The sequence below is a fragment of the Oryctolagus cuniculus genome, chromosome 15, assembly GCF_051225735.1.
Source record: "Oryctolagus cuniculus isolate XC-2025 breed Fujian yellow rabbit chromosome 15, ASM5122573v1, whole genome shotgun sequence".
NCBI lineage: Eukaryota > Metazoa > Chordata > Mammalia > Lagomorpha > Leporidae > Oryctolagus > Oryctolagus cuniculus.
In genome coordinates, this window is record NC_142881.1 from 65,725,301 (window position 1) to 65,750,345 (window position 25,045).

The 25,045-nt window shown below is 39.4% G+C and overlaps 1 protein-coding gene across 18 annotated transcripts in view; it reads left to right on the forward strand.

The window, feature by feature from the left end:
• The window catches only part of KAT6B (lysine acetyltransferase 6B), a 229,521-nt gene that overhangs the window by 148,952 nt on the left and 55,524 nt on the right, over nucleotides 1-25,045 (forward strand). For 8 of the 18 annotated variants that reach the window (XM_089313499.1, XM_089313500.1, XM_051823152.3 and 5 more), the window contains exons 4-10: nucleotides 548-656; nucleotides 14,221-14,336; nucleotides 14,703-14,784; nucleotides 17,512-17,644; nucleotides 20,426-21,354; nucleotides 22,338-22,459; nucleotides 24,149-24,264. In XM_089313499.1, coding sequence (XP_089169625.1) covers nucleotides 548-656; nucleotides 14,221-14,336; nucleotides 14,703-14,784; nucleotides 17,512-17,644; nucleotides 20,426-21,354; nucleotides 22,338-22,459; nucleotides 24,149-24,264 — 1,607 coding nt within the window. Of the gene's footprint in view, nucleotides 1-547; nucleotides 657-14,220; nucleotides 14,337-14,680; nucleotides 14,785-17,511; nucleotides 17,645-20,425; nucleotides 21,355-22,337; nucleotides 22,460-24,148; nucleotides 24,265-25,045 lie in introns of all 18 variants that reach the window. The other 10 variants (XM_070057868.2, XM_070057869.2, XM_070057867.2 and 7 more) reach the window with 4 other exon arrangements.

Sequence of the window (25,045 nt, forward strand, 5' to 3'; positions counted from 1 at the left end):
TTATTTTTGAAGACTGGTGCAGGAAACCCTGTTAATGGTCATTTATCTTTTCAGGTAATCTCACAGGGCTTTAGTTCTCATTCCAATTCTTTTATGTCACTTAAGAACATACCAATATTTCATGTCTGATATTTAATAGTAGTAACCAGCATTTGATAAACTGTTAGTTAAATAATCTACTTTCACTGGGTAATATTCATGGACTATATTACTGAATAGATGAGTCATTTTATTATAGACATGGATTTTGGGAGTAGAAATTTCACATGAATATATATGAATATATATATATATAATATATAGTAAGTATGTAAAATATATATAAGTCTTAGATTTCATTGTTTTAGTAAAAATTACTTCTGAGTTTTATATTAAACAATTTCACAAGTTTTTTTTATCATAGTACTCTATAATTCAGATAATACTGTAGTCAAATAATTTAAGAGGTTTTTCATTAGCAGAACATAGGATTTGAATATCTAATTTGCTTGGTTTTCTTATTTTGAAATGAAAGCAAACAATGTTTTTTGTTTTAATTTTGCCATAGCCCCGTGCCGATCCCATTCCAATATGTAGCTTCTGTTTGGGGACTAAAGAATCAAATCGTGAAAAGAAACCAGAAGAACTCCTGTCCTGTGCAGATTGTGGCAGTAGTGGTAAGTTGTGGTTGTTTTTTGTTTTGTTTTGTTTTTGTTGTTGTTGTTGTTGTTAGATGTAGTGGTCAGTGGCTTCCCATTACTGTAGTCATAGCTTCATGCTGTTTATCTGGCTATCAAAACCTCATGGCTTTTGTTATTTAGAGCAATTATTTGGTAATAGTGTAAGTTTTAAATGTAAAAAGTAAACAGGAAAAAAATTTTAGCACTGACAGTTTATACATGTTTATATATTACTATTTGTTAATGTTTACAATTAAACTTTGATATCATACCAACATTGGCATTCAACATGGACACCTACACTGTAGATAAATTCAGTGAAGAGAATTCTAGACTTTGAAGCTGAATACAATTGGGGTCATTTTTGTTTCCTGTAACGTAAGAGATCTTTGAGCTGGCATCTATAGTGTTTCAGGTCGTGACACCTACTGGTGAAATGTAATATTGCAGCCCAGCTCTGTATTTCTCGGAATGATAGGTTTTGAAGAGTTTTCTGAAAATTGCAGTGATAGAATCTTGAAATCATGAGGCATGAAGATTGCGTGGGATAATTTAGAAAAAGGATGTGCAAAAGATTTTGTTGGAACCAAGGAATTGCTGGGTAGGTACTCCAGGCCATTAGCAAATTGTGAGATCCAAAATGCTCTCAAGGTAGATGTTACCTCTACCTTTTCCTTACCATAAGATTTTAAGACTAGACATCCAGTTTTATAATGAGAACTGGAAAGCAAATTGTGCTTACATTCAAAAAGTGTGTTTTATTAACCAGTCTTCTTTTTTGAAATAGTTGCCTAGGTTACCACATATACGTACACACTCATTCACACACACAGACTGATAGATTAAGGGGTAATAATCAGATTTTTTTAAATTAATCTTTTTGTGTTCATCTTTTTTTCTTTCAGCTTTTCCTCATAAATGGTTTTTTTTTTTTTTCATTTTTTGAAAAGATTTATTTTTTATTTATTTGAAAGGCAGAGTTACAGAGAGAAGAGGAGAAATAGAGACAGAGAGAGAGATATCTTCCATCCACTGGTTCATTCCCCAAATGGCTGCATTGTCTGGGGCTGGGCCAGACTAAAGCTGGGAGCCTGAAGCTTCTTCCAGGTTTCCCAAGTGGGTACAGGGGCCCGAGGATTTGGGCCATCCTCTGCTGCTTTCTCAGGCGCAGTAGCAGCGAACTGGAACAGAAGTGGAGTAGCTGGGTGTTGAACACTGGCCCCCTTAAATGTTATTTTAAAGTTGATGACCGAGTATGACAGTTTCTCTGTATCTTCTTGCAGTTATCTTAACATACAACAAACCTGCAAAACACTGTGGTGTATTCTTACTGAACAAGTCATGTGGTATGGTAGGTAAGAGGAAAAACTCAAGAGCCAGCCATAGCTCAGTTTCCTAATTAGAAAACTGGGTATAATGGTAGTAACTACCTCGGATTTTTTTGGGAATTGGTTGAGAGAACACAAATAAATAGACTAGCACAGAGTCCATAAGAACTGTGGTAAGTATACTGTAAATGTCCAAGTCATTGTTGTGATTTGGCATGTTTGATTGCTGTAAGAATCTAAAATCTTACCACCACATCTGACGGCTGGTTGATGGCTGGATAGGGGAAATGTTCCATACTGAGAAATGACAGTGTTGTGTAATGATCTTTACTCCTTGTGTGAAGGTTTCACTCGATAGGCCCTTTGTGGTTCAGTAGCTTTCAGGACTGGGCTAAGAAGAGAGAGACTTCGAAGTAAGACATTTCAAACCCTGCTTGAAAAATGCATTCTGACAGTCTTTTTGATGGGCTTTACAGATTTCATTAAAATTCCTTTACCTGGCCACAGTATCATGGATAGTGACAAAAGGGCATGGAAACATTATCTGTATGTTCAGTTTAATAAATTTCAACCCTGCCATCTCTCTGTTTTATGCTGCTGAGGTAGCGCCTCACTCATCAGTTCTGACTCTCTCGTTATCTTTTGGGTTTTCTACAAGGCTCATTCTCAATGAATTATTCTTTTGTGTAACCACCTGATCAATTTAGTGGTGTTTATGTGTGTTTATGTTTACTGTTTGTGATTTTTAAGGAAGTACTTTAAAAATACCCTTCTCTGTTTTATTTCTTTAATATGTATTTATCTGGGCACCTAGACAAATTAAAGATGTACTTAAATGTGGAAGAAAAATTTCCTTCATATAACTCTTTACCTCTGGTGCTACACTTAATTGAGTTGATAAGGAATTTGAGATCATTATCTTCTAGATCCTAACTTCAGGGTTTCCTTCACTGAGGATAAAGACTTAATTTCTCAACAGGTACATCTTAGATTTTCTGGTGTAATCAGTCTCCCTTGGTTTTTCCCAAATGGAAGACCTGCTAGAAAGGGATTTCATCTCCTTTATTAAACTTTGAGGTCACTGGAAATTTTTTTCCCATGGAGTTCCTTACTTTTTGTACTTTTTAGGGTCAAGTTGGTGGTATGTAGATACAGTGTTATGTTTTCTTTTTTTCAAAAATACTCTGTTGTTCTCTCTCTGAACAAATGGAGCAAAGTGGCTGGAGAATACTGTTTAGAAGGTCTGTAACTGGAGTTGTTTTGTGAGCCCTTCTTCCTCTCTGCCTTCAGGTGGAGAGGGCCAGAGGTGCTGGAGTCAAGATGTATATGGCTTATCCAGAAATGTCAGACCTAGGTAGTACTTGGATGGGAGAAGTTCAAGCACTGGGGTCATCACTGGTCTTGTGTGCCATAGAAGGTGCCTGGGAGGGCTTCACAGTGGGATCCAGCTTTTGCTTTGAAGGTCACTTACTCCTCCATTTAGTGTGCTTCTACTGGCATGGATTTGGCTACTTCAGCCAAAAAAAAAAAAAACAAAAAAACAAAAAAAACACTAATGTTCCCCTTTTTTTTTACCCTTAAGATCTGTTTATTTATTTGAAAGGCGGAATGGCAGAGAGAGATATTCAGTCCCTGGTTCACTTCCCCATGTCATCAGGGGCTCAGCCAGGCTGTGAAGCCAGTAACCTGGAACTCAGTCTGGGTCTCCCAGTGTAGGCTGGTAGGGGCTCAAGTACTTGGGCCATCTTCTGCTGCTCTCCCAGGCACATTAACAGGAAACTGGATGGGAAGTGGAACAGCCAGTGTTCATATGGACGGCAGGTATTCATAGGTGGTTGCTTACCTGCTGTGCCATAACACTGGCCCCAAAACTGTTGTTCCTTACTCAGAGAAATATCTTGTAGACATTTACTTAATCTGTTAGATCAGATGAGTGCACTTTTTTGTTTGCTCTCCTTTAAATTGATGGATAAAAACAAAATATGGTTTGCATTAGGGAGCTTAGGGGTTCTTGTAGTTCTAATGCTTGGTTGTGACACCGTGGTATAATAAGGAGAAAAGACTATAGCAGGCCAGCCTGCCTGAACAGTACCCTCTGATCATGGTGAGAGCCTTCTCCTCGCAGTGCAGTCTAGAAGCTCATGTGGGAATTACAGATCCATTTGGACCCCTGGTTAACCTTGTGGAAGTAGCTGCTCTCTCACATCCAGAAGAGTCTGTCAGTTTGGGATTGAATTGAGACTGTTTATAATGATCAAAGGGATCACTAACGTAAGATGTTTATGTGAAAAAAAAAATGCCCTTCTCTGTATAAAAGCGGAAAAAGGAAATATAGATGGCAATTCATAAGGAGGACCATTCTTAAATGTGTTTCCCATATGTGCCCGGTGCTTTTGAGTCTTCTCAATCTCAAGTACCATTTGTATGATGTCACATTTAGACTCTGCTTAGATTTCATAGACGTGAGTAATAAATGTTTCCTTCTGCTTACATCATAAAATAAATCCAATTAGAAATTTCTCTATTTTTAAATGGCTCAGTGCTGCAAATGGGCAGGTTTTTCTTTAATATCTCCTTATGCTCGAAGTTCTTTTTAAAAAACTATTCTGGTTTATATGTTTGTAGTAAAAATGTGAGATGTGAGGTCCGCAGTCTAAGGAGGCCCAAGTGTGGTGTGCGCAGCCCCGTGAGTTCTCTGCAGCTGCAGTTTCCCGGATCTGTTCTGTGTAGAGGGTGAAGTCTGCAGTCTGCATGCACAGAGCTGTTGTGAGGCTCCAACGAAATACTGCTATGAAGATGATGAGTGACTAAAACACGAGACAAACATAGAAGATGATTGTAACCATTAGTGTGGACTTGGGAATCCTCAGATAGTCCTCAGGTCTGTGGAAGTGTTGAGACTGGGAAGTGATTTTACTTGACTTTCATGGATCAGCCTACTTTGAAATTAACACTGTTATATTCTCTTTGCCTCATTAAGACCAAATTATCTTTAATTAGCTTCACATAAGTATTAGATATTATACCAAATGAAATTTTGTGTCTGCTGCTCAGATTGCTGGGTGGTTAAATCTTACTTACAGATGAGTTGTATGCATGTGTGTTTTCAAATTAGCAAATCTAAGATAAGTGTACAGTTCAAAATTACAGCATCATTCTAAGTGGAAGCTCATTGAAATGGGAGACAGAAGAAGGGCTGCCGTGGTGCAGCTGGGAGAGTGAGAAAAATCCCCTTTGTCCAGTGATGAGAGCAATGCTGAGGGACAGAGCCCTGGAGAGACTGAAAGTCCTCGCTGGGGTTGTTTTTATTTGTGTGTTAACCGTGAACAAAACTTTGGTGCGTTCTGTTCCTAGAGGGAGCCAATAGTTGTAGTATATGGATATAAGATATATAAGAAAGATCAGTACTTTTGTGTCTCTCTTGTCTCTCTCTCTCTTTCTCTTCATTTTAAACCTACAAAGCAAAAATTGTAAGTTAGTAATATGAGTTACCAAACACTCCTCACCCTTTTTCTCCTGCTAACATCTTATATTAATATATTTGTCAGAATTAAGCACACCATTTTCCTCTCTTTTTTAATGCAAACTCCTTTTATATCTCCCACCCCTCCCAGCCTGTAGTAATCAATGTTCTTGGTTCACCTTGAGGGTTTCTTTTTTTGTTTGTTTTAATGTTAACTCTTACATATAAGGGAGTACATAGGGTATTTATCTTTCTGTGGTTAATTTTAGTCAACAATAATGACCCCCAGTTGCATCCATTTTCTGCAAAGGACTGGGTTTCTTTCTTTTTTTGCCTGAGTAGTATTCCACTGTGTTTGTACCATGTTTTCTTTATCCATTCATGTGATGATGGACACCCTGGTTGATTCTATATTTTGACTGTTGTGAACAGTGCTGCTATAAACAGTGCTGGAACAGGTATCACTTTGATACAGTGAGTTCAAGTCCTTTGGGTGTAAACCCAGTAGTGGGATCACTGGATCATATGTACTTGTCTGTTTGTGGTTTTTAAGAAATCACCACACTGTTTTCCACAGTGGCTGCTCTAATTTATTCCCACCAACAGTGTGTAGGAGTTCCCCTTTCTCCACATCCTCACCAGCATTTGTTGTCATTTGGATAATAGCCATTCTTGCAGTGGTGAAGTCATACCTCCTTGTGGTTTTGATTTACATTTCCTTGATGGCTAGTGATAGCATTTTTTCAATTATTTATTTGAGAACTTTCATTTCAGGTCCTTTGCCCAGTTCTTAACTGGATTGATTTTTTTTTTGTTGTTAAATTTTTTAATTTGCTGATATATTCTTTTTAAAAATTTAATTCATTTATTTGAAAGACAGAGTTACAGAGAGAGGAAGAGAGAGGTCTTCTATCCACTGGTTCACTCCCCAGTTGTCCTCAATAGCCAAAGATGAGCTAATCCGAGGCCAGGAGCCAGGAGCTTCTTCCAGGTCTCCTACATGAGTACAGGGACCCAAGGACTTGGGCGGTCCTCCGCTGATTTCCCCGGGCACATTAGCAGGGAGCTGGATCAGAAGTGGAGCAGCTGGGACTTGAACCGTTGCCCATATGGAATGCTGGTGCTGCAGGCCAGGGCTTTAACCCACTGTACCACAACATCAACCCTGATATATTCTTGATAAAATCTTTTTGTCAGATAAGTAGTTTGCAAATATTTTTTCCCATTCTATGAGCTGTCTCTTCATTGTTTTCTTGCTTGATTCTTTAGCTGTGCAGAAACTTCTGAGTTTGATATTATCCCATTTGTCTAGTTTTGCTTTTGTTGCTTGTGCTTTTGGAGTCTTATCCAAGTAGTCATCACCTACACCAGCATCTTGAAATGTGTCCCCAGGGCTGGTGCTGTGATGTAGCAAGTAGAGCCATTGCATGCAGCACTGGCATCCCATTTGAGTACTGGTTCAAGTCCCAGCTGCTCCATTGCCAACCCAGCTCCCTGCTAATGTGCCTGGGAGAGCAACAGAAGTAGATCCAAGCCATTTGGGCCCCTGTACCCACATGGGAGATGGAAAGAAGCTCCTGGCTCCTGGCTTCAGACTCGCCTAGTTCTGGCTGCTGTAGCCATTTGGGGAGTGAACCAGCAGATGAAAGATCTCTCTCTCTCTTTCTGTCTGTAACTCTGTCTTAAAAAAAAAAGAAGAAGAAGAAGAAGAAGAAGAAGAAGAAGAAGAAGAAGAAGAAGGGGGCTGGCACTATGGTGCGCTAGGTTAACCCTCCACCTAAGGCACCAGCATCCCATTTGGGCGCCAATTCTAGTCCTGGTTACTCCTCTTCCAGTCCAGCTCTCTGCTATGGCCTGAGAAAGCAGTGGAGGATGGCCCAGGTGCTTGGGCCCCTGCAGCTGCATGGGAGACCAGGAAGAGGCTCCTGGCTCCTGGCTTTGGATAGGCGCAGCTCCGTCCTTTGCAGCCATTTGGGGAGTGAACCAATGGGAGGAAGACCTTTCTCTCTGTCTCTCTTTCACTGTCTGTAACTCTACCTCTCAAATAAATAAATAAAATCTTTAAAAAAAAAAAAGAAGAAGAAAGAAATGTTTCCCCTATACTTTCTTATAACAGTTTCATAGTTTCCAGTCTTACATTTAGATCTTTAATCCACTTTGAGTTGATTTTTGTTTATGGTGAGAGATAGGGATCTAATTTCATTCTTATCCATATGTATGAAGATTTCTAGTTTCTTAAGGTCACTGTGAGGAAATGCCCCTGGCATGGACAGTTATTCATCCAATTTTACACTGAATGGATACAGATCGCTTCAGTAGAATGGAAAGGAGACCTTTGATTGGAAGGAAACCTAAAGATAGGTTCCAAATAGGAATAAATAGGGAAGGGAGCAGGATGTGAGTCCCATTCTCTAACAAGCAGAATTGACTATCCAAAGGGGAAAAACAGGAAACAGAAATCTTGCTTCTCACCTGTTAGTTCTCTACGGTTGTGCTTGTCATGGTCAACACAGTGACTCCACATCACACAATCTAATGGCTTTAGCCAGTGCCTTAAAAAAAAGTTTATTGGTGTGTTTGAAAGGCTGAGCTAAATAGAAAGATAGAGAGAGAGGGATCTCCCATCCATTGGTTCATTCTCCAGTTGGCTGCAACGGGTAGGGTTCAGCAAGGCTGAAACCAGGAGCCAGGAACTTCTGGATCTCCCTTGCTGGTGGCAGGAACCCATGCACTTGGGCCATCATCTGCTGATTTCCCAGGCTCATCAGCAGGGAGCTGAATCTGAAGTGGAGCAGCTGGGACTCGAACGGCACCCATAACAGTATACCAGTGTCATAGATACCACAATGTTGGTCCCTGGCCAACACCTTTTAGCTCAACCCCAGATACTCTTCTCTGTCATGTTTGGCCTTGTTGAGCATGTTTTTTTTTCCTGAGATATTTTTCTCTTTGGTTCCTGTGATTCTGTATTCTCTGTGTGTTCTCCCTACTGCCTTTTTTTTTGTAAACACATTGGAGAATTTTTTTTTTTTTTAAGATTTATTTATTTATTTGAAAGAGTTACAGAGAGAGCGGAGAAGCAGAGAGAGAGGTCTTCCATCTGCTGGTTCATTCCCCAAATGGCCGCAATGGCTGGAGCTGCGCCAATCCAAAGCCAGGAGCCGGGAGCTTCTTCCGGGTCTTCCATGTGGGTACAGGGGCTCAAAGACTTGGGCCATCTTCTACTGCTATCCCAGACCATAGCAAAGAGCTGGATCGGAAGAGGAGCAGCCAGTACTAGAACCAGCGCCCACGTGGGATGCCGGCACTTCAGGCCAGGGCATTAACCCACTGTGCCACAGTACCAGCCCTTCTTCCTACTGCTTTCTACATCTTTTGTTAGCTCCTTGTACTGTTTACATAGCTTAAATGTTTCTGCAGACTTCTGTCTTTGACACTTTATTCTCCTAAACTCCTGATGCTTTTAGATATAAATGCCTGCAGTACTTCTCTACATATCCATCCCATTGGTTTCTCAAATTTTATTTCCAGAATAGCTTATCAACGTTGTATTGCTTCCCCCACCCAAAAACAGTAACCATACAATAACAGAGATCTGAGGAAGCAAGCAATACCCTGCTTCTAGTACACCACTGGCCACTCAGTTTTGAACTGGAAATTTGGAGCTACCCTCTGTTCTATTATCTCACACCAAGATTCAACAAAAATGTGTATTTTCCACCCTAAATATATTCATACACCTCCACCAATCCCACTCAGATCTGTTATTACAATAACCTAAATCTAATCTTGACCCTCTTTTCTTTCATCTGTTTTTTTATACTGCAACCTAAGTTAGCTTTTAAAATTACAAATGTGATTACAGCATTTTTCACTGGATGTAGGAAAAACTCTAAATGATTCTTCTTAAAAGGATTATTTATTTGAATGGCAGAAAGAGAGAGAGAGAGATCTTGCAGTAGTTTATTCTCCAAGTGGTCACACATTCAGATCTGGACCAGAGCAAAGCTGGGATCCAGGAATTTCATCAAAATCTCCCACATTGGTGGCAAAGACTCAAGTATCTGGACCATCGTCTATTGCCTTCTCAGGTGCATTAACAGGAAGCTAGTTTGGAAGCAGAGTAGCTGAGACTCAAATCAGCACTCTGATGGGGCATGCCAGTGTTGCAAGCAGTAGCTTAAACCTGCTGTGCTGCAATGCCAGCCCTTAAATTCTTTAATATAACACAAAGTGCATGTCTGCATTGGAGCTCTGTCAACCCTACCCTACACTCCTAATACCCTTTGTTGTCTGCACATCAGTTTTATTTAACAACTCCTCCCTCCTGGGAATTTCTGTGTTCTTTTCTCCCTCTGCCCGTGCCGGCTTCTCCCAACTTGTCCCTCCTTTGGTCCTATCTAATCTGCTAGTCTTTTAGTTCTCTTTAGGGAGGTCTTCCTCTAACCTACCATGTCTCTCTCAAGGGAGCCACCCTATCATCATGCATTAACTTTAATTCTTTAGATCTGTATTTCCTTCTAGACTCCATGATCTGAATGTGTGGGATCATGGCTATCCTTTTTCTTCCAGTATCTCCAGTGCTCATTAAATATTAGAAGAGAGGACAGATAAACTGATGGATGGTCAGGATAACTAGTCAGAGGGGCCCAGTATCTACATCTTTATTAGTTTTCCTTTGCTGCTGTGACACATGATCACAAATTTGTGGCTTAAAACAACACATTTATTATTTTATAGCTGTCAGTTGAAGTCCAACCTGGGTAAAATAGTATCAGCAGCACTGGGCCTCTTGAATTTGGAGGCTCCGGGAGAGGATCCGTACTCGTTTGCTACATTGATAGAATGTAGTTCCTAATATTTGTGGGACTGTCAAGTGAAGGTGGCTCCCAGCTTTACAAACCACCCACTCTCCTCGGCTTATAGCCCCCTCCTCCATCTTCATAGGTTATAACCACAGGTGGGGTCTTACTCTCGTGCTTTGAACCTCTCTTCCTCCTTCTGTTATTTAGTAAAAAATGTCATCTGCATTTAAGGACCCATGCGATTAGACTGGTCCTAGTCAATAATAATCCAAGATAATGTCTTTGTCTCAAGGTCTTGTACCCTGAGTTCCATCTGCAAAGCTGCTTTTCCCACATTAGGTAATGTGTTTACAGTTTATAGGAATTAGAGCATAGACACCTTCGTAGGTCGTTATTCTGTCTGGTATAAAGCCCATATTTTGTTCTTCTACAGTAGTTCTTCCAAAAATCATTTCCACTGGTTTGTGGAAAAGTTTGTGGTCCCAGACTTTTTAATTTTAAGCAGTATTCCTTTGATTTTGTTAGATAAAACTGTTGTAATCTGCAAATGCTTAATTTGTGTTTGTGCAAGAATAAATGAGTGAATGAATACATATTATGACTCTAATCTGATAAATTGCAAACCACAAGTAAAACAAGTTCCAGAAAGACAAACAACCATGAATTGTGTAATCAGAAAGAACAGGAATTTTGGAAAAAATTATTGAGTTTTTAGAATGGCTAAATGGAAGTTAAGGAATTGTGTTATCATATACCCATATTTTCCTGTGTGTTACTACTATGGATTGTGTAACATCATATCAAGACTCAGTTACAGTCTTTTGTGTTATTTTAAAATTTATCAGGAGAAAATAAAATAGGAGTGTTTCTTTGCTCCTCAGTATCTGTTACAAAATCATGGAAATTTAGGGCTGAAAGGTATGTATGGCCAATTTGCTTGAGCTACATAAAGGTAAGATTGCCGCTTTAAGGAAAGGTAGGCCGAAGATTTTGGAATTTGATAGGGTAGCTTGAATTGTAGCCATTAAGATATAATATTGCTTAAATTGAGAGATGCTTTGGAAACCAATTTCTTGCTCCTGATTGAAAATGGCAGAAATCCATTAATTTTCAAAACATATAATTATTAAGAACTCCATCTTACATGGAGTATCTGTGAGAATGAATACTAGGCTATCCTATGATGTGAATCACCTTAGTTACTGAATATTAAGCTACAAAGTACAAAAGCTGATTTTAATGTGGAGAAAAATTCAATGCATGAAATTGAGGTCATATGTGCCAGTGATGTATGACTTACAGGAAGTAATAAAAAAAAAGTAGGGGAAAAAGAAATAAATGGTGTACTTTTAAGCTGATGGGACCCATTTTAAGGGTGGAATTTAAATTGCCGTTCTTTAAAAGTTGAGTTTTTGCCCTCAGTTTTGGAGGAGGCAACTCCCATCAAAGTCGGCCCCTCCCTTCCCCCTGTAGAGTACTGCTGCTTAAAATCCCCAGGCAAGCTGTCAGTTTGCTGTTGTTGAGGAGAAAGAGGTGATTGATACCAGTTTTATATATTAAACTTTTCCCTCACATTCATCTGATTGAGAGAAGCCCTTGTAAAAGAATGGGGTCAGAGGTTAAATGCATCTGCCTGGGTGTTTCTCCTGCCTTAGATCATAATCCTGCAACAGCATTTTATTTTCTCAACATCTTAGATACAGATGTTTAGGTTTTTTTTTTTTTTTTAACTCAGGAATAGTTTGCTTTTATTAACAGTATTGATGATTGATTTTGAATGTTTTTACTTCAAAAAGCCAAATCTCCTGGTGGGTGGAATTTTATGAAGCACCTGTTAAGCTTTAGCAAGAAGGACCTTTTTGGCAGCAACCCAAAATACATATTTAAACAATGAGCCTGCCAAAGTCAGGAAATTATAAAACAGTTTTGAAATTGCAGAATCTGCTTTTTTTATTACCCCTCAGGTTTCTTTTGCAGCTCGGTTATATGTTCTTTCCAATGGGATTTACTAATGTTCTTACTATTTAAAGATGAGATTTAGAGAAAATCAAGTTTGAAACTCTTCTTGGTGTTATGTGATAAAAGAACGTTAGATTTTAAATTGAGCCACCCTTCAGTCTGGGCGCCTGCTGCCCCTACCTTGTGAAGGAGCCTCTCACTCAGGGGAGCCTGGCAGGCTCCTTTGCATGGCGTTGCTGCTCAGGCTGTCCAGCTTTCCTTTGTAAAAGGAATAGTTTGGTTTGGGGAATACTGCTAGATGAAAAGTGCCCAAGAAGCAGAAATAAGCTCAATGTGAAGGAAAAGGGGAAACCTGATGAGGGTGCTTTAAAAAAAAAGATTTATTTATTTATTTGAGAGGTAGAGTTACAGAGAGGGAGACAGACAGAAAAATCTTCCATCTGCTGGTTCATTCCCCAAATGGCTACGGCAACTAGAGTTTGACTGATCAGGAGCTAGGAGCTTCTTCTTCCGGGTCTCCCACATGGGTGCAGGGGCCCACGGACCTGGGCCATCTTCTGCTGCTTTCCCAAGCCATAATAGAGAGCTGGATTGGAAGTAGAGCGGCTGGGACTTGAACCAGTGCCCAAATGGGATGCCAGCACTGCAGGTGGTGTCTTTACCCACTATGCACAGTGCCGGCACCAAGGGTGCTTCTTGTCATATTCCACTTGACCTGGGCCTATCAGCTTCTTTTAAATTCACTGTTGCTTCTCCTATTTTCAGAATTTAAATTCAAGGAGCCACGGGCAGGATGTCAGTGGAATCCTCTTTCTGTATCCCAGTAATGGGATATTCTTTGTATTCTTTTGAGATTGGGGGCTAGGGAGTGATGTCATTTGTAGTTGTATTATATTAAGTAGCCTCAATTTTCTCTTTAGCCATCTGTTGTGTTAAGTTTTACGATTTCATTATACACAGAGTGCAGGAGATGTTTGAACTGTGTAGCACCCCACTCCCTATTCACCGTTCAGCAAACCAGGAATCTCCTGAGTGCATGGTGATTGTTGAAAATAGCGGGTACAGGCCGGCGCCGCGGCTCACTAGGCTAATCCTCCGCCTAGCGGCGCCGGCACACCGGGTTCTAGTCCCGGTTGGGGCGCCGGATTCTGTCCCGGTTGCCCCTCTTCCAGGCCAGCTCTCTGCTGTGGCCCGGGAGTGCAGTGGAGGATGGCCCAGGTGCTTGGGCCCTGCACCCCATGGGAGACCAGGAAAAGCACCTGGCTCCTGGCTCCTGCCTTCGGATCAGCGCGGTGTGCCGGCCGCAGCGCACCGGCCGTGGCGGCCATTGGAGGGTGAACCAACGGCAAAAGGAAGACCTTTCTCTCTGTCTCTCTCTCACTGTCCACTCTACCTGTCAAAAAAAAGAAAAAAAAAAAAAAGAAAATAGCGGGTACAGAATTTTTTTTTTTTTGGGGGGGGGGGGAGGCAGAGTTACAGACACAGAGAGGGAAGAGACAGAGAGAAAGGTCTTCCAACCAATGGTTCACTTCCCAGATGGCCACAACGGCTAGAACTGAGCCCATCTGAAGCCAGGTGACCAAGCATTTGGCCATCTTCCACTGCTTTCCCAAGTCATAAACGGAGAGCTGGATCAGAAGAGGTGCAGCAGGGACATGAACCAGTACCCATATAGGATAATAGCACCACAAGCTGAGGTTTAGCTGTTGCACGCTCTGCCCCAATACAGGAAACTTAGCAGAAGGCCCAGGAGTGAGACCCCCGGCTGGGCATATATGATCTTCAAGTTTGCAAAGACTTGTGATTGGAACCGGTATAAATTTCCTATAGAAGGAAAAAAAGTCAGTAAGGGAAATTTGCAATTCTGTTCTTTGATTTTTTGTATTTTCAAGTCCCTTAGGTTCTTTAGCTGACATCATCACCTATCTATTAAATATTATGGAATGGGAATTTTAAAAAATTTAAAGCCCAATTCCTATAAGTTAATTCGTACTTTATTCTTGTAGGACACCCATCCTGTTTGAAATTTTGTCCTGAATTGACGACAAATGTAAAGGCCTTACGGTGGCAGTGCATTGAATGCAAGACATGCAGTGCATGTAGAATCCAAGGCAAAAATGCAGTAAGTATGGCTCTCGATATTCCATTTCCCAGTAAATTATTAATGTTCAATGTTAACTTTTTCCTTTTTATAGGATGTTGCTATTTTGTTTGTTTTTAAAAACATATAATGTCAAATCACAGGCTGAATCTTGTTCTTTTGTTAAACAGGGAAACTTAAAAAATTCATGGAAAAGTAGAATTGAAAGATAAGTACATTTTGGTGTAAAAATATGGAAATTCATGCGTAATTCCTCATAATACACATTTTCCATGAGTTTTTTTGAATGCCCCTCATGTTTTATTGTTGTTAATTTAGTAGTGTAAGAATTTTTGGTCTTTTACATAGGTTTCAATGTCAGTTAGTCTCTTATATGTTGTATTACAGGATAATATGCTTTTTTGTGACTCCTGTGATAGAGGATTCCATATGGAGTGCTGTGACCCACCACTTTCCAGAATGCCAAAAGGTGAACTTTTAAACCATATGAAAAGTATGTTTTGTTACATACTCGTTAACCTTGTCTTGATGTCTGGAAGTATGCAGGTTCCTTAAAAATTTCTCTTGCCTTCCCTATAATTTGCATATTGGAAATAGGTTGTGAACAGAAACATATAAAAGTATTTATTTGGGGGATTTTATATATGTATATTATATGGAAACTCTAATTCAGATGCAAGAGTGAGAAAGATTGTCCTTTCCCCACACCAATCCCCATTAGGATTACATTTGGAAAATGCATGTGAACAGTTTAGAGCACTCCCCATATTACCCAGTATATGGTTGAGAGGTATGAAAATTGATATTTTCAATAATGTTGGTAATGATGGCTCCAAAGTCCTATGACGTGAAGCAATCACCATTTTCAAAACGGGGGTGGGGGGGACCATGAGGTCACATTTTGCACATGAACTGTTTCATAGGTGATTGTATCTGATGGACTATGGGTTTTCTTTGTTCATTGTGGGAAGTACGCCTAGCTCTCAGCCTCCCTCCCTCCTTCCCCATTTTGCAACATATTAAACGCTTTAAAATAACCTTGCACTTTTATTGTAAAATTCATATATTCATATGGTGGAAGATTTATAAAATACAGATAGGGAGAAAAGGAATTTAAAAAATATAACTAGAAATTCATTCCTTGTCGCCATTACACCCTTTAAAAACAAACGGAACATTATGTTCATGCTTTTGTAGACCTATTTTCCACCCTCTTAATAATAGATTGTAAACATTCCTACATCATTAAATGTTTTCTTGAGCACTTTCTATTGAGTGTGTAAAAATCCATAGTATAAAGCAAGGGTCACAAACTTGGATAAACTAGGGGGCACAGATGGGCTTTGTTGAGACCATATTTTTAAAATTTTGATTTTGAGTTCTCTAGGCCTCATTTTAACATACATGCTCCAGTTTACCACTGAATCACCACTGCCTGCAGTCTCATGGTCACACATTTTATACAATCTAGGTGCTTTCTGAAGTTACTTGGTTTTGCAAACTTATGTATTAACAAACCATAATTTCTTTAACCTGTGCTCTATGGTGGACATTGAAAATGTTTCCAGTTTTTTGCATCCACAATTATTTCCTTAAGATAAACTCCTAGAGCAGGAATTTCTGGATCAAAGACTATACACATGAAAGGCTTTACCAGTTTTCAGACAGACCACCAGTATCTGACAATATCTGTATCCCTGAATATTGGCCAACACTGACCATGGAGTATTATATTTGACTGAGTCTGTGACACAGTTGTAATACGTTTTAACATCTTTAAAAATCAGAGACATGTTGTAAAATATTGTGTCTTACATATTGTGAAATAGTGTTATTTTAAAAATTTTTATCTATTTGATAACAATACCTGCTAAATTTTTAATAAAGATTTGTTTATTTATTTGAAAGGCAGAGTTACAGAGGGAGGGAGAGAGAGAGAGAGAGAGAGAGAGAGAGAGAGAAAGGATCTTCCATCCACTGGTTTACTCTCCAAATGGCTGCAAGGGCCAGAGCTGTGCCGATCCGAAGCCAGGAGCCAGGAGCTTCTTCCAGGTCTCCCATGTGGTTGCAGGGGCCCAAGGAGTTGGGCTGTCCTCTGCTGCTTTCCCAGGCCATACATAGTAGAGAGCTGGTTTGGAAGCAGAGCAACCAAGACTAAACCGGTACCCATATGGGATGCCGGCACTGCAGGCAGTGGTTTTTCTCATTGCACCACGGCACTGGGCCCTCCTGAATTTTTTAATTAGTAAGATTGAACATGTTTTGTGTTTGATTTAGTTGCTTGTATATCATCTTTTGTGAAGTATATGTTTTTATCCATTAATCATTTTTCTATTGGAGTTTTAACTTTTTACTCCAGATTTGAAGAGCTCTTTAATTTTTTATGTAGTCAAATTCATGAATCTTTTTATTTATGACTTGTTTTAAATGTCAGTCATGCTTACATTATATTAATGGCCACTCTCTTTTTCCTAGTACTCGTAACATTTTATTTTCTTTTATTATAATTTTTTGTGTGTGAATGATAGGAAGTAATCCTTTTCTGTCCAGATAGAGAACTGTTTGTTCTGTCACCTCTTGTGGACTCACTTCATCCTTTCCCCACTGACTTCAAATATGACCATTTGGATATGCTAAACTTTTCCATAGGCTTCAGTTGTTCTGGTCTTAGAGTTTTTACTGATTGATCTATTCCACTATGCCAGATATATAGTTTTAATTATTGTAGCTACACAGAACATAAAATTTTTTGAAGTTTTAAAGCGATATTTGTTTTTGGTATTAAAAATTTCCAGAAAGAGCTAATAAGGCAAATATATTCTTTTCTAGTAGTTCCTAAAATGGATTGGCTTGAAAATGTCTGCCTCAAAGTGAAAGATATATGGTATCTGACACGAGCACACTGTCACGTGTAGAGTTTATATGGTGGTGGGAGGCTTAGTGACATGTTTGGAACAGCTTTATGGAAGGATTCCGAGATAGGGGCAACCTCTGCTCTCACCACCTTGACCCCCGGGAAACTGACCTTTAGTAATAGCTTCCTGAGCAGAATGACAGATGGGAATGACCCACTTTCTGGAGTAACGTTCTGTATACAGGCATCCTTTGGCAGCTTATTATAGCTGCAGTTTATATTTAATATCTTCTCCTAAAATGAAACATTAAAATATTTTTTCTCATATATATATTAATTCAGGGATGTGGATTTGCCAAGTCTGCAGACCAAAGAAAAAGGGAAGAAAACTACTTCATGAGAAAGCTGCACAAATAAAACGACGATATGCAAAACCCATTGGACGACCGAAAAATAAATTAAAGCAACGATTGTTGTAGGTTGAGATCTTATCAAAAGAAATCTTTTATGTTGTGCTTTAAAATATAGGTGATTGTAACCCCCTTAGTTCCATTAGACTTTTCTGGCATCATTTTTTCCAACTCAAGGAATGAAGAATATTTCTTCTTTTGCATAAGCTATAGAAATAAATTTTTGAAAATAACATTTGTAATTATAATTGGCATTTTGGGGTCTTCTGTTGGCAGTAACTGTGATACTAAGTGACATTTTTCAAGCAGCAGGATAGAAGCAGAATATAGGAATTGGAAACATTCTGCCTACTTTTTAACTGGCTGAGCATTGGAAGAGCTTAATTATATAAATATTTTCATAGGAATTTTAAAACAAGAGCAGGATTTGTCCATGTCTGTAATGAATCTCTTTTGGCCCTCTAGATAACATTGTAGAAAAATACCTCTCTCTGCTGATGTTAATTTAGTATTACCAGTTTTTAGGATTCTTTTATTAAATAGAAGCACTTGAGAAAACTGCAAATGACTGTTTGATCCCAAAGGGTTAGACAGGACCTTTTGTCAAGTGCACACATGTGCTAACGTACATATAAAACATATATTTACAGTGACCTTTAGCTCTGCTGTGATAACCCTCTTCTCCCTGTCCTGTTACCGTCTGATTGCTGTTAAAGCTCAATAAAACGTTTAACAGGAATCAGTAGAGAAGTAGAGAAATGTAGGAAGTTAGAGAAATGATAAGAAATGAAACGAATGTATTTTTAACCTGTGTGGAGGATATATTTGGCTATCAGCATTCAGTAAGGTGTTTACAAATGAAATTGGTAGTTTCTATCAATAGATTGTTACCTTCTTTTTCAGCTTAGTGAAAGGGCCATTGTGACTTAGAAATGAATAGGTGTTCTGCACACACCTTGAACAAACACCAAGGATCATACTCAACTTGCTGACTGTTTTGCCCTAATTTTTGTCTGAAGCATTTCACTGTCTTACTTGTTCCCAGAAAAACAGTACCTTCCAGAGCCTTTATCTCACAAAGGAGAGATAGAAATCACGGAATCTAGAGTTTTCAATGAAGCTTGATGAAAACTCTTTAATCAGTAGATATTTTCTAAATGGATTTTATGGGTTAGTTTCTAGAGGCAAACACGAAACATTTATTAATAAAATCTTCCATATTAGTATCATTTGAAGTAGAAATTCTGTGTTTTTACATTTATCCTGTGTATGAATTGTTCTTAAAATGGGACTGTATCCCCAGGGTGCAATTTAAAAACCAAATTAGGATATAAACTTTTTAAACAAAGGACACAGTTGAAAATTGCATCTGGCATCAGTCCTAACTTTTTGTTTGTCCAGAGCTGTCCTTTGAGCTTAGGAATTTTTAAGACCGTCTAGGGAGTTTTCCTTTTTCACCTGCTTTATATGCATAGTATCCTTTCTGGGCAAGTGGATTCCAGAGTCCATCCAAATGCAGGCTTCGGTCTGATGTCAAACAGTTTAGCCCAGATGAATCGTTTGTTGGTAACTCTTCTTGTGTTGTCTGGTGACACCAGAGATTTCCAACATTGACCTGATTGGGCTGAACTAGTGGCTCCAGGCAAGATTCCTGGCAGCTGAGCCATCTCAATGGAGCCTAATAGCTTTCCTCAGTCTGCACCAACCTCCCCTTCGCCTGACCACTGAAGTTTGTTGACTTAATCTCTATGTCCAAGATGACCATAAAAATGCGTCCTGTTTATAATTAATGAAGATATTTTTATAATTCAGTGTCATACCATTTTCAGGCTTCCATTTCTTCATTATTAGCCATCAACTAAATTGATAAGCTTAAAAGTGCATTTTTAGCCCTAGCATTGACATAATTCGCATTGAAATGTTTCTGTTGCATAAAATTGTTCTGTAAACTGGGTAGCTTCGCAAGCTGTGGCCTGGGGTGAAGGCAGTCAGCTGCTGTTCACATCGGCAGCTGTGTGAGTGGAGCTGCCTCCTGTGCCTGTTGCACAGTGGTATGGGCTGAACCCGAGTGTACAGATTCTGATGCCAAGTGTCTGATAATGACCATGGTAAATGTGCTGCTTCTTCACCAGACCTTCCATGTCATGTCTGACCCGCTGTAGCTTTTCTTTAATCATTTCTTCAGTTTTTTGCTATTGTTGTCCTTTTTCCAGCAATATTTTATGCTGTAACTAGTTGTCTTCTCTCCTAAGAGAGTATTATTTGCTCTCCTACCATCTTAAATGTAAACTGTTGAGTGGAAGAGGGTATCTTTTTGCCTTTTTTTAAAAGACAAATTTATAGGCATAATCAAATTCTACTTATAAAAAATTTTCAGGTTGATTGCTTTTAAATAGGGATTAGCTAAGCTTATTCTTTTGCTTCTGGATAACACATATAACATTTCTTCTAATACTTCAAAAGTGATATTTTAATAAATCATAATTATTTGTGACAATGCAAGGATAGCTTATTTTTATTTAATTTTATAATGCAAGCATTGGGTCTTATTTTAATCTCTTCAAAATTTTTCTTATTTCTGTTGTCCGTGGGTGCACATGGATTCTTTCTGTACCCGTGGGATGGTCCATGGGGGAATCATGACAGGCGAATGCAGTTGCTGCTACCTTTTTCAACAGAGAATTTTCTAGGTGGTGGCACACATACAAAATCAGTTTTCTAGGGTTGCAATTCCATTTCTTAAGTTGAAGCAACATTGAATGCATCTAGTTGCTATAAATTTGTTTTTCAGTACCTTCATAATTCTATTATTAATTGCTGATACTATTCTCTAAATTTTTGCCTAGGTCTGTAACCAGTGATGAAGGATCCATGAATGCATTCACAGGAAGGGGGTCACCTGGTAGGGGTCAAAAGACTAAAGTCTGTACCACACCTTCATCTGGTCATGCTGCATCTGGGAAGGACTCACGCAGCAGATTGGCTGTTACAGACCCCACTCGGCCTGGTGCCACCACCAAAATCACCACCACCTCCACCTCCATTTCTGCCTCTACACTTAAAGTTAACAAGAAAACCAAAGGGCTCATTGATGGCCTTACTAAGTTTTTTACACCATCACCTGATGGTCGCAGATCACGAGGTGAAATAATAGACTTTTCAAAGCACTATCGTCCAAGGAAAAAGGTCTCTCAGAAACAGTCATGCACTTCTCATGTGTTGGCTACAGGTACCACACAAAAGCTAAAACCTCCACCTTCTTCACTTCCACCCCCAACCCCCATCTCTGGTCAGAGCCCCAGTTCACAAAAGTCCAGCACTTCCACTTCTTCTACCTCTCCCCAGAGTTCTTCCAGCCAGTCCAGTGCGCCCTCCTTTAGCAGTCTTACTAATAACAGCCAGCTGAAGGCACTCTTTGATGGACTTTCCCATATCTATACCACTCAGGGACAGTCTCGAATAAAGGGACACCCAAGTTACGCACCACCCAAACGTATGCGTCGTAAAACTGAACTTTCTTCCACGTCAAAATCTAAAGCCCATTTCTTTGGAAAAAGAGCTATTAGAAGTAGGTTTATTTCTCACTCCTCCTCTAGCTGGGGGATGGCGAGAGGACGTATCTTTAAAGCGATTGCTCACTTCAAGCGAACAACCTTCCTTAAAAAGCACAGGCTGCTAGGCAGATTAAAATGTAAAGTGACCCCTCAGATGGGGACCCCCTCACCAGGGAAGGGGAGCTTGACAGACGGAAGGATTAACCCTGATCAGGATGATGGTAAGCAAAAGGTCAAAGCTCCAACCAAACCTGCGTCCCGTCCCTTTCTCCCCAACCTCCCCCAAAGACAAACAAATGAGTTCCTATTTGTCACATAGGTCTTAGCTATTTCTCTTGTTCTCACTTCACTGTCATACAGAAGTAGTGAACTTTGACCTTTTTCTAATGCTGACTAAATCTCCAAAATGTTGTTTCTCCAACTAATACCTTCCCCCTTTTATGATTTATTTCCATTCGTAGTGACTTAGGACCCCCAGATGCCTCCATAGCGTTGCTTATGGCTTTTTAGTCCCGCATGAGTAGCCGCTGTCATGCTTCTGCCTTGTTTTCCCCGCGCCGCCTCTTCAGCCACAGTGCTGATAGGTCCTGTGCCGTCAGCGCTTCCAGCAGGGGGCGTTTCAGCTCTGCTGTCCCTCTGCTCCATTGCTTTCTCACGACAGAGTCCATCCTGCTTCCGTATCCATCAAGCCTGATCTGTGGTTCTGTGGAATGTTTCTGGTTGTGAGTGTGTCTGTGTGTGTATCCACCTCAGGGAGGAAACACATTTCATTGAACAAATTGGCCATTACATTTGCCACCCTTTACAAAACAAAAATCAATAATATGTTGTTTGGACAAAAGTGGTAGATTTTATTTTCTCGAAACTGATAATGGGAAGTTTGTAACTAGACATTATTATAACTTCTAATCTCGGTTGAAAATATGATTTTGTTTTGTATTACTCTTTCCCTTGTATATTTACTAAACCTATAAAAAGAAGAAAGTGATCAATTCACATAATTTGGGTATAGCAGGGAAAGGGTACTGCTGGATCTGTGAGCGGTGCTTAGATGTAAAAGCTTATAAAGCCTCCTCACCCACCCCCCACCCCCCAAAAAATCCCTATTTGCCTGCTATGCTAATTGGGTACCATTTTGGTAATATATGATGGTTATCATGATTCAAAGACAGTGAATGCACTTTTTGCTGGTTTTAAATGACAGATACTGAAATAAAAATAAGCATCAAACAAGAAAGTACAGATGTAAATGTGATTGGAAACAAGGATGTCGTTACGGAAGAAGACTTGGATGTTTTTAAGCAGGCCCAGGAACTTTCTTGGGAGGTAAGGCCAGGATACCAAGTTGTAGTAACAGAATAATGTGTGGCTTCCAACTCTTAACATGAAAACTGTGTTGCTTTTATAGAAAGTTCCCCCTCAAAGACTTTAACTCTTACCATGCCCTGTTTTTGTTATCTGTATATTTGGAAGCAATGACTGTAGAATTGTCTCCACTCTTAAAGGTAGGAAAAGGAGAGCAGAGTAGGACTGGTTGATGCAGATGTTGAAAAGTACTTCTAGGTATGAAGGATGGATTCTGACTTGGGCCATCTTCTACTGCTTTCCCAGGCCACAGCAGAGAGCTGGATTGGAAGTGGAGCAGCTGGGTCTAGAACTGGCACCCACATGGGATACTGCTGACGCAGGTGGAGGAGTAACCTATTGCGCCACGGTGCTGGCCCTCAAGTGTTTACTTTTTTTAGTAGCCATTTGTGATTAGCGTTAAAAATGGAAGAGAAAAGAGGCCAGTGTTGTGGCGTAGCAGGTGAAGATACTAAATTTCCCTAAATTTGGGAAATAATTTTAAATGTTAACCAAAAGAACATCGCTTTTAAATTTACTGATGCTTCTTCCAACGCAGATGGCCAACCATATGAAAAATGTCTATTTTTAACTCATTGGCATTGATGAAAGCAATACTGTATTGTCTATTGTATTTTAGGATTGGTTGTTGTCACTTGCAGTTTCATTGTCCAGTAGATGCTTTAGATGATACCACTTACACTGTTAACTCTGATTAGTCTTGACACTAAAATGTTGAAAGGTGAAGCCATTGGACTTCTCAAAGAATAATGTGTTATGAAGTGTGAATTTTTGGGTCAGGAGAGTACATTCCCTTTCTTTGACCAGCATTGCCAGGTAGATTCCGCTCCTCGCCCACTTCCTGTTTTGTGGAAATGGTTTGTCTTTGGCTCTTAAGCTTTAATTTTAGTAGCAACCAGTTAGGCTGAATACTTGTGATAGTTTGTACTTTAGAAGCTGGGGAGCATTTCTGTGCCTCTGTCTGTCAGTATCGAATGGTTTGTAATGGTTGTCCTTTGGAAAAGATAAATGTCCAGTCATTAAATATGTGAAGTCCTCAGTGTTACCATTTTTTCAGCCTACTTCTGATACTTGTGTGCTGAACAAGAGGCCATTTCCCAAGAGATAGAGCTAAGTTTAAAGCCATTCATTCCAAGATGGTAAAAGTGACTTTTTCATGCCAGAAATATTTCTTGTATTTCTTTTGTATTACTAGACACTGAGGATACCACAGTGAATTTGGGTCTCTTCTGGTGGGAAGGAGTAAGGGGAGTAGAGGACAGGAATAGTGAACTGGAAATTTCATGAATGATTATTTAATTATGGTTGGGATAAATATTATTTAGTGGAGAAACAGGGAACTGTAATTGTGTAGTAGCTGCATCATCTATATTTTCAGTTTTAATGCATTGTAATAGATTAAATCTAGTTCAGTAGATATTTTTATATATCATACCTGTTTCCTATCTAATTCATAATATTTCATGGAGTGTTTGTTTATGAATCTCAACACAAGCATTATTTCACATGGGTCTAAAATTAGAAATCAAGATTACTCTTTTGGTTTTCATAGGATTTGATAGCCACTGGTGAAAGTACAAGAATGTAAATAAAGTATATCATCTTGTAAGAATTATATCCTGTTATTTTCTTTTGCCTTTTCCATGACAGAAAATAGAATGTGAAAGTGGAGTGGAAGACTGTGGCCGGTACCCTTCTGTGATAGAATTTGGCAAATATGAAATCCAAACCTGGTATTCCTCGCCTTACCCACAGGAATATGCAAGGTAATGGAATAAGCCAAGCAGATATATAACTTCAATGTCAATGTGCGAGAAAAGAAAATTTTCCACTCTAAAGCGGGAATCGGATGATTTTTGGAAGTTGATTTTGGTAGTCTTTTTCTGGGTTCTTCCCAAACAATACTTTGCCAACACTTTTTTGTAGAATTATTTGTGCTGTATAAATTTTGCCTCTTAGCTTCTAGATCATACTTTTAAAAAATATTTTTTGTATTATTTTTAATTTGTTTGGAAGATAAAGAGACAGAGACAGGTAGACATGTAGTATCCTGCAGTTCATTCCCCAAATGCCTGCCAGTACCTGGGACTAGGCCAGGCTTAAGCCAGAAGCCTGGATTTCAGTCTGGGTACAGTGCTTGCTTATTTTGGGCAGTTGGGCAGATGTAGGTTTTGCAGTAAGCCAAATCAGGAAGGAAATAGTTAGCCATTGAAAAATGCTATCATTGTTTTGTTTTTCTTAATTAGGCCTGTTAATTCTATCTCTTGAATTCTGGTATTTTTCAGGTTTTTAATAGAAATTTTAGAAAAAGAAGAAAAGTTAGAGAAACTAGGAGGGTGGATAGTCTTAAGATATTCTTCTTCAAGTCGTTAGTTTTTTTTTTTTTTTAAGATTTTTATTTATTTATTAGAGAGATAGAGTTACAGACAGAGAGTCTTCCTTCTGTTGCTTCACTCCCCAAATGGCCACAATGGCTGGAGCTGCCCCGATCCGAAGCCAGGTGCCAGATGCTTTTTCCCAGTCTCCCAGCAGGTGCAGGAGCCCAAG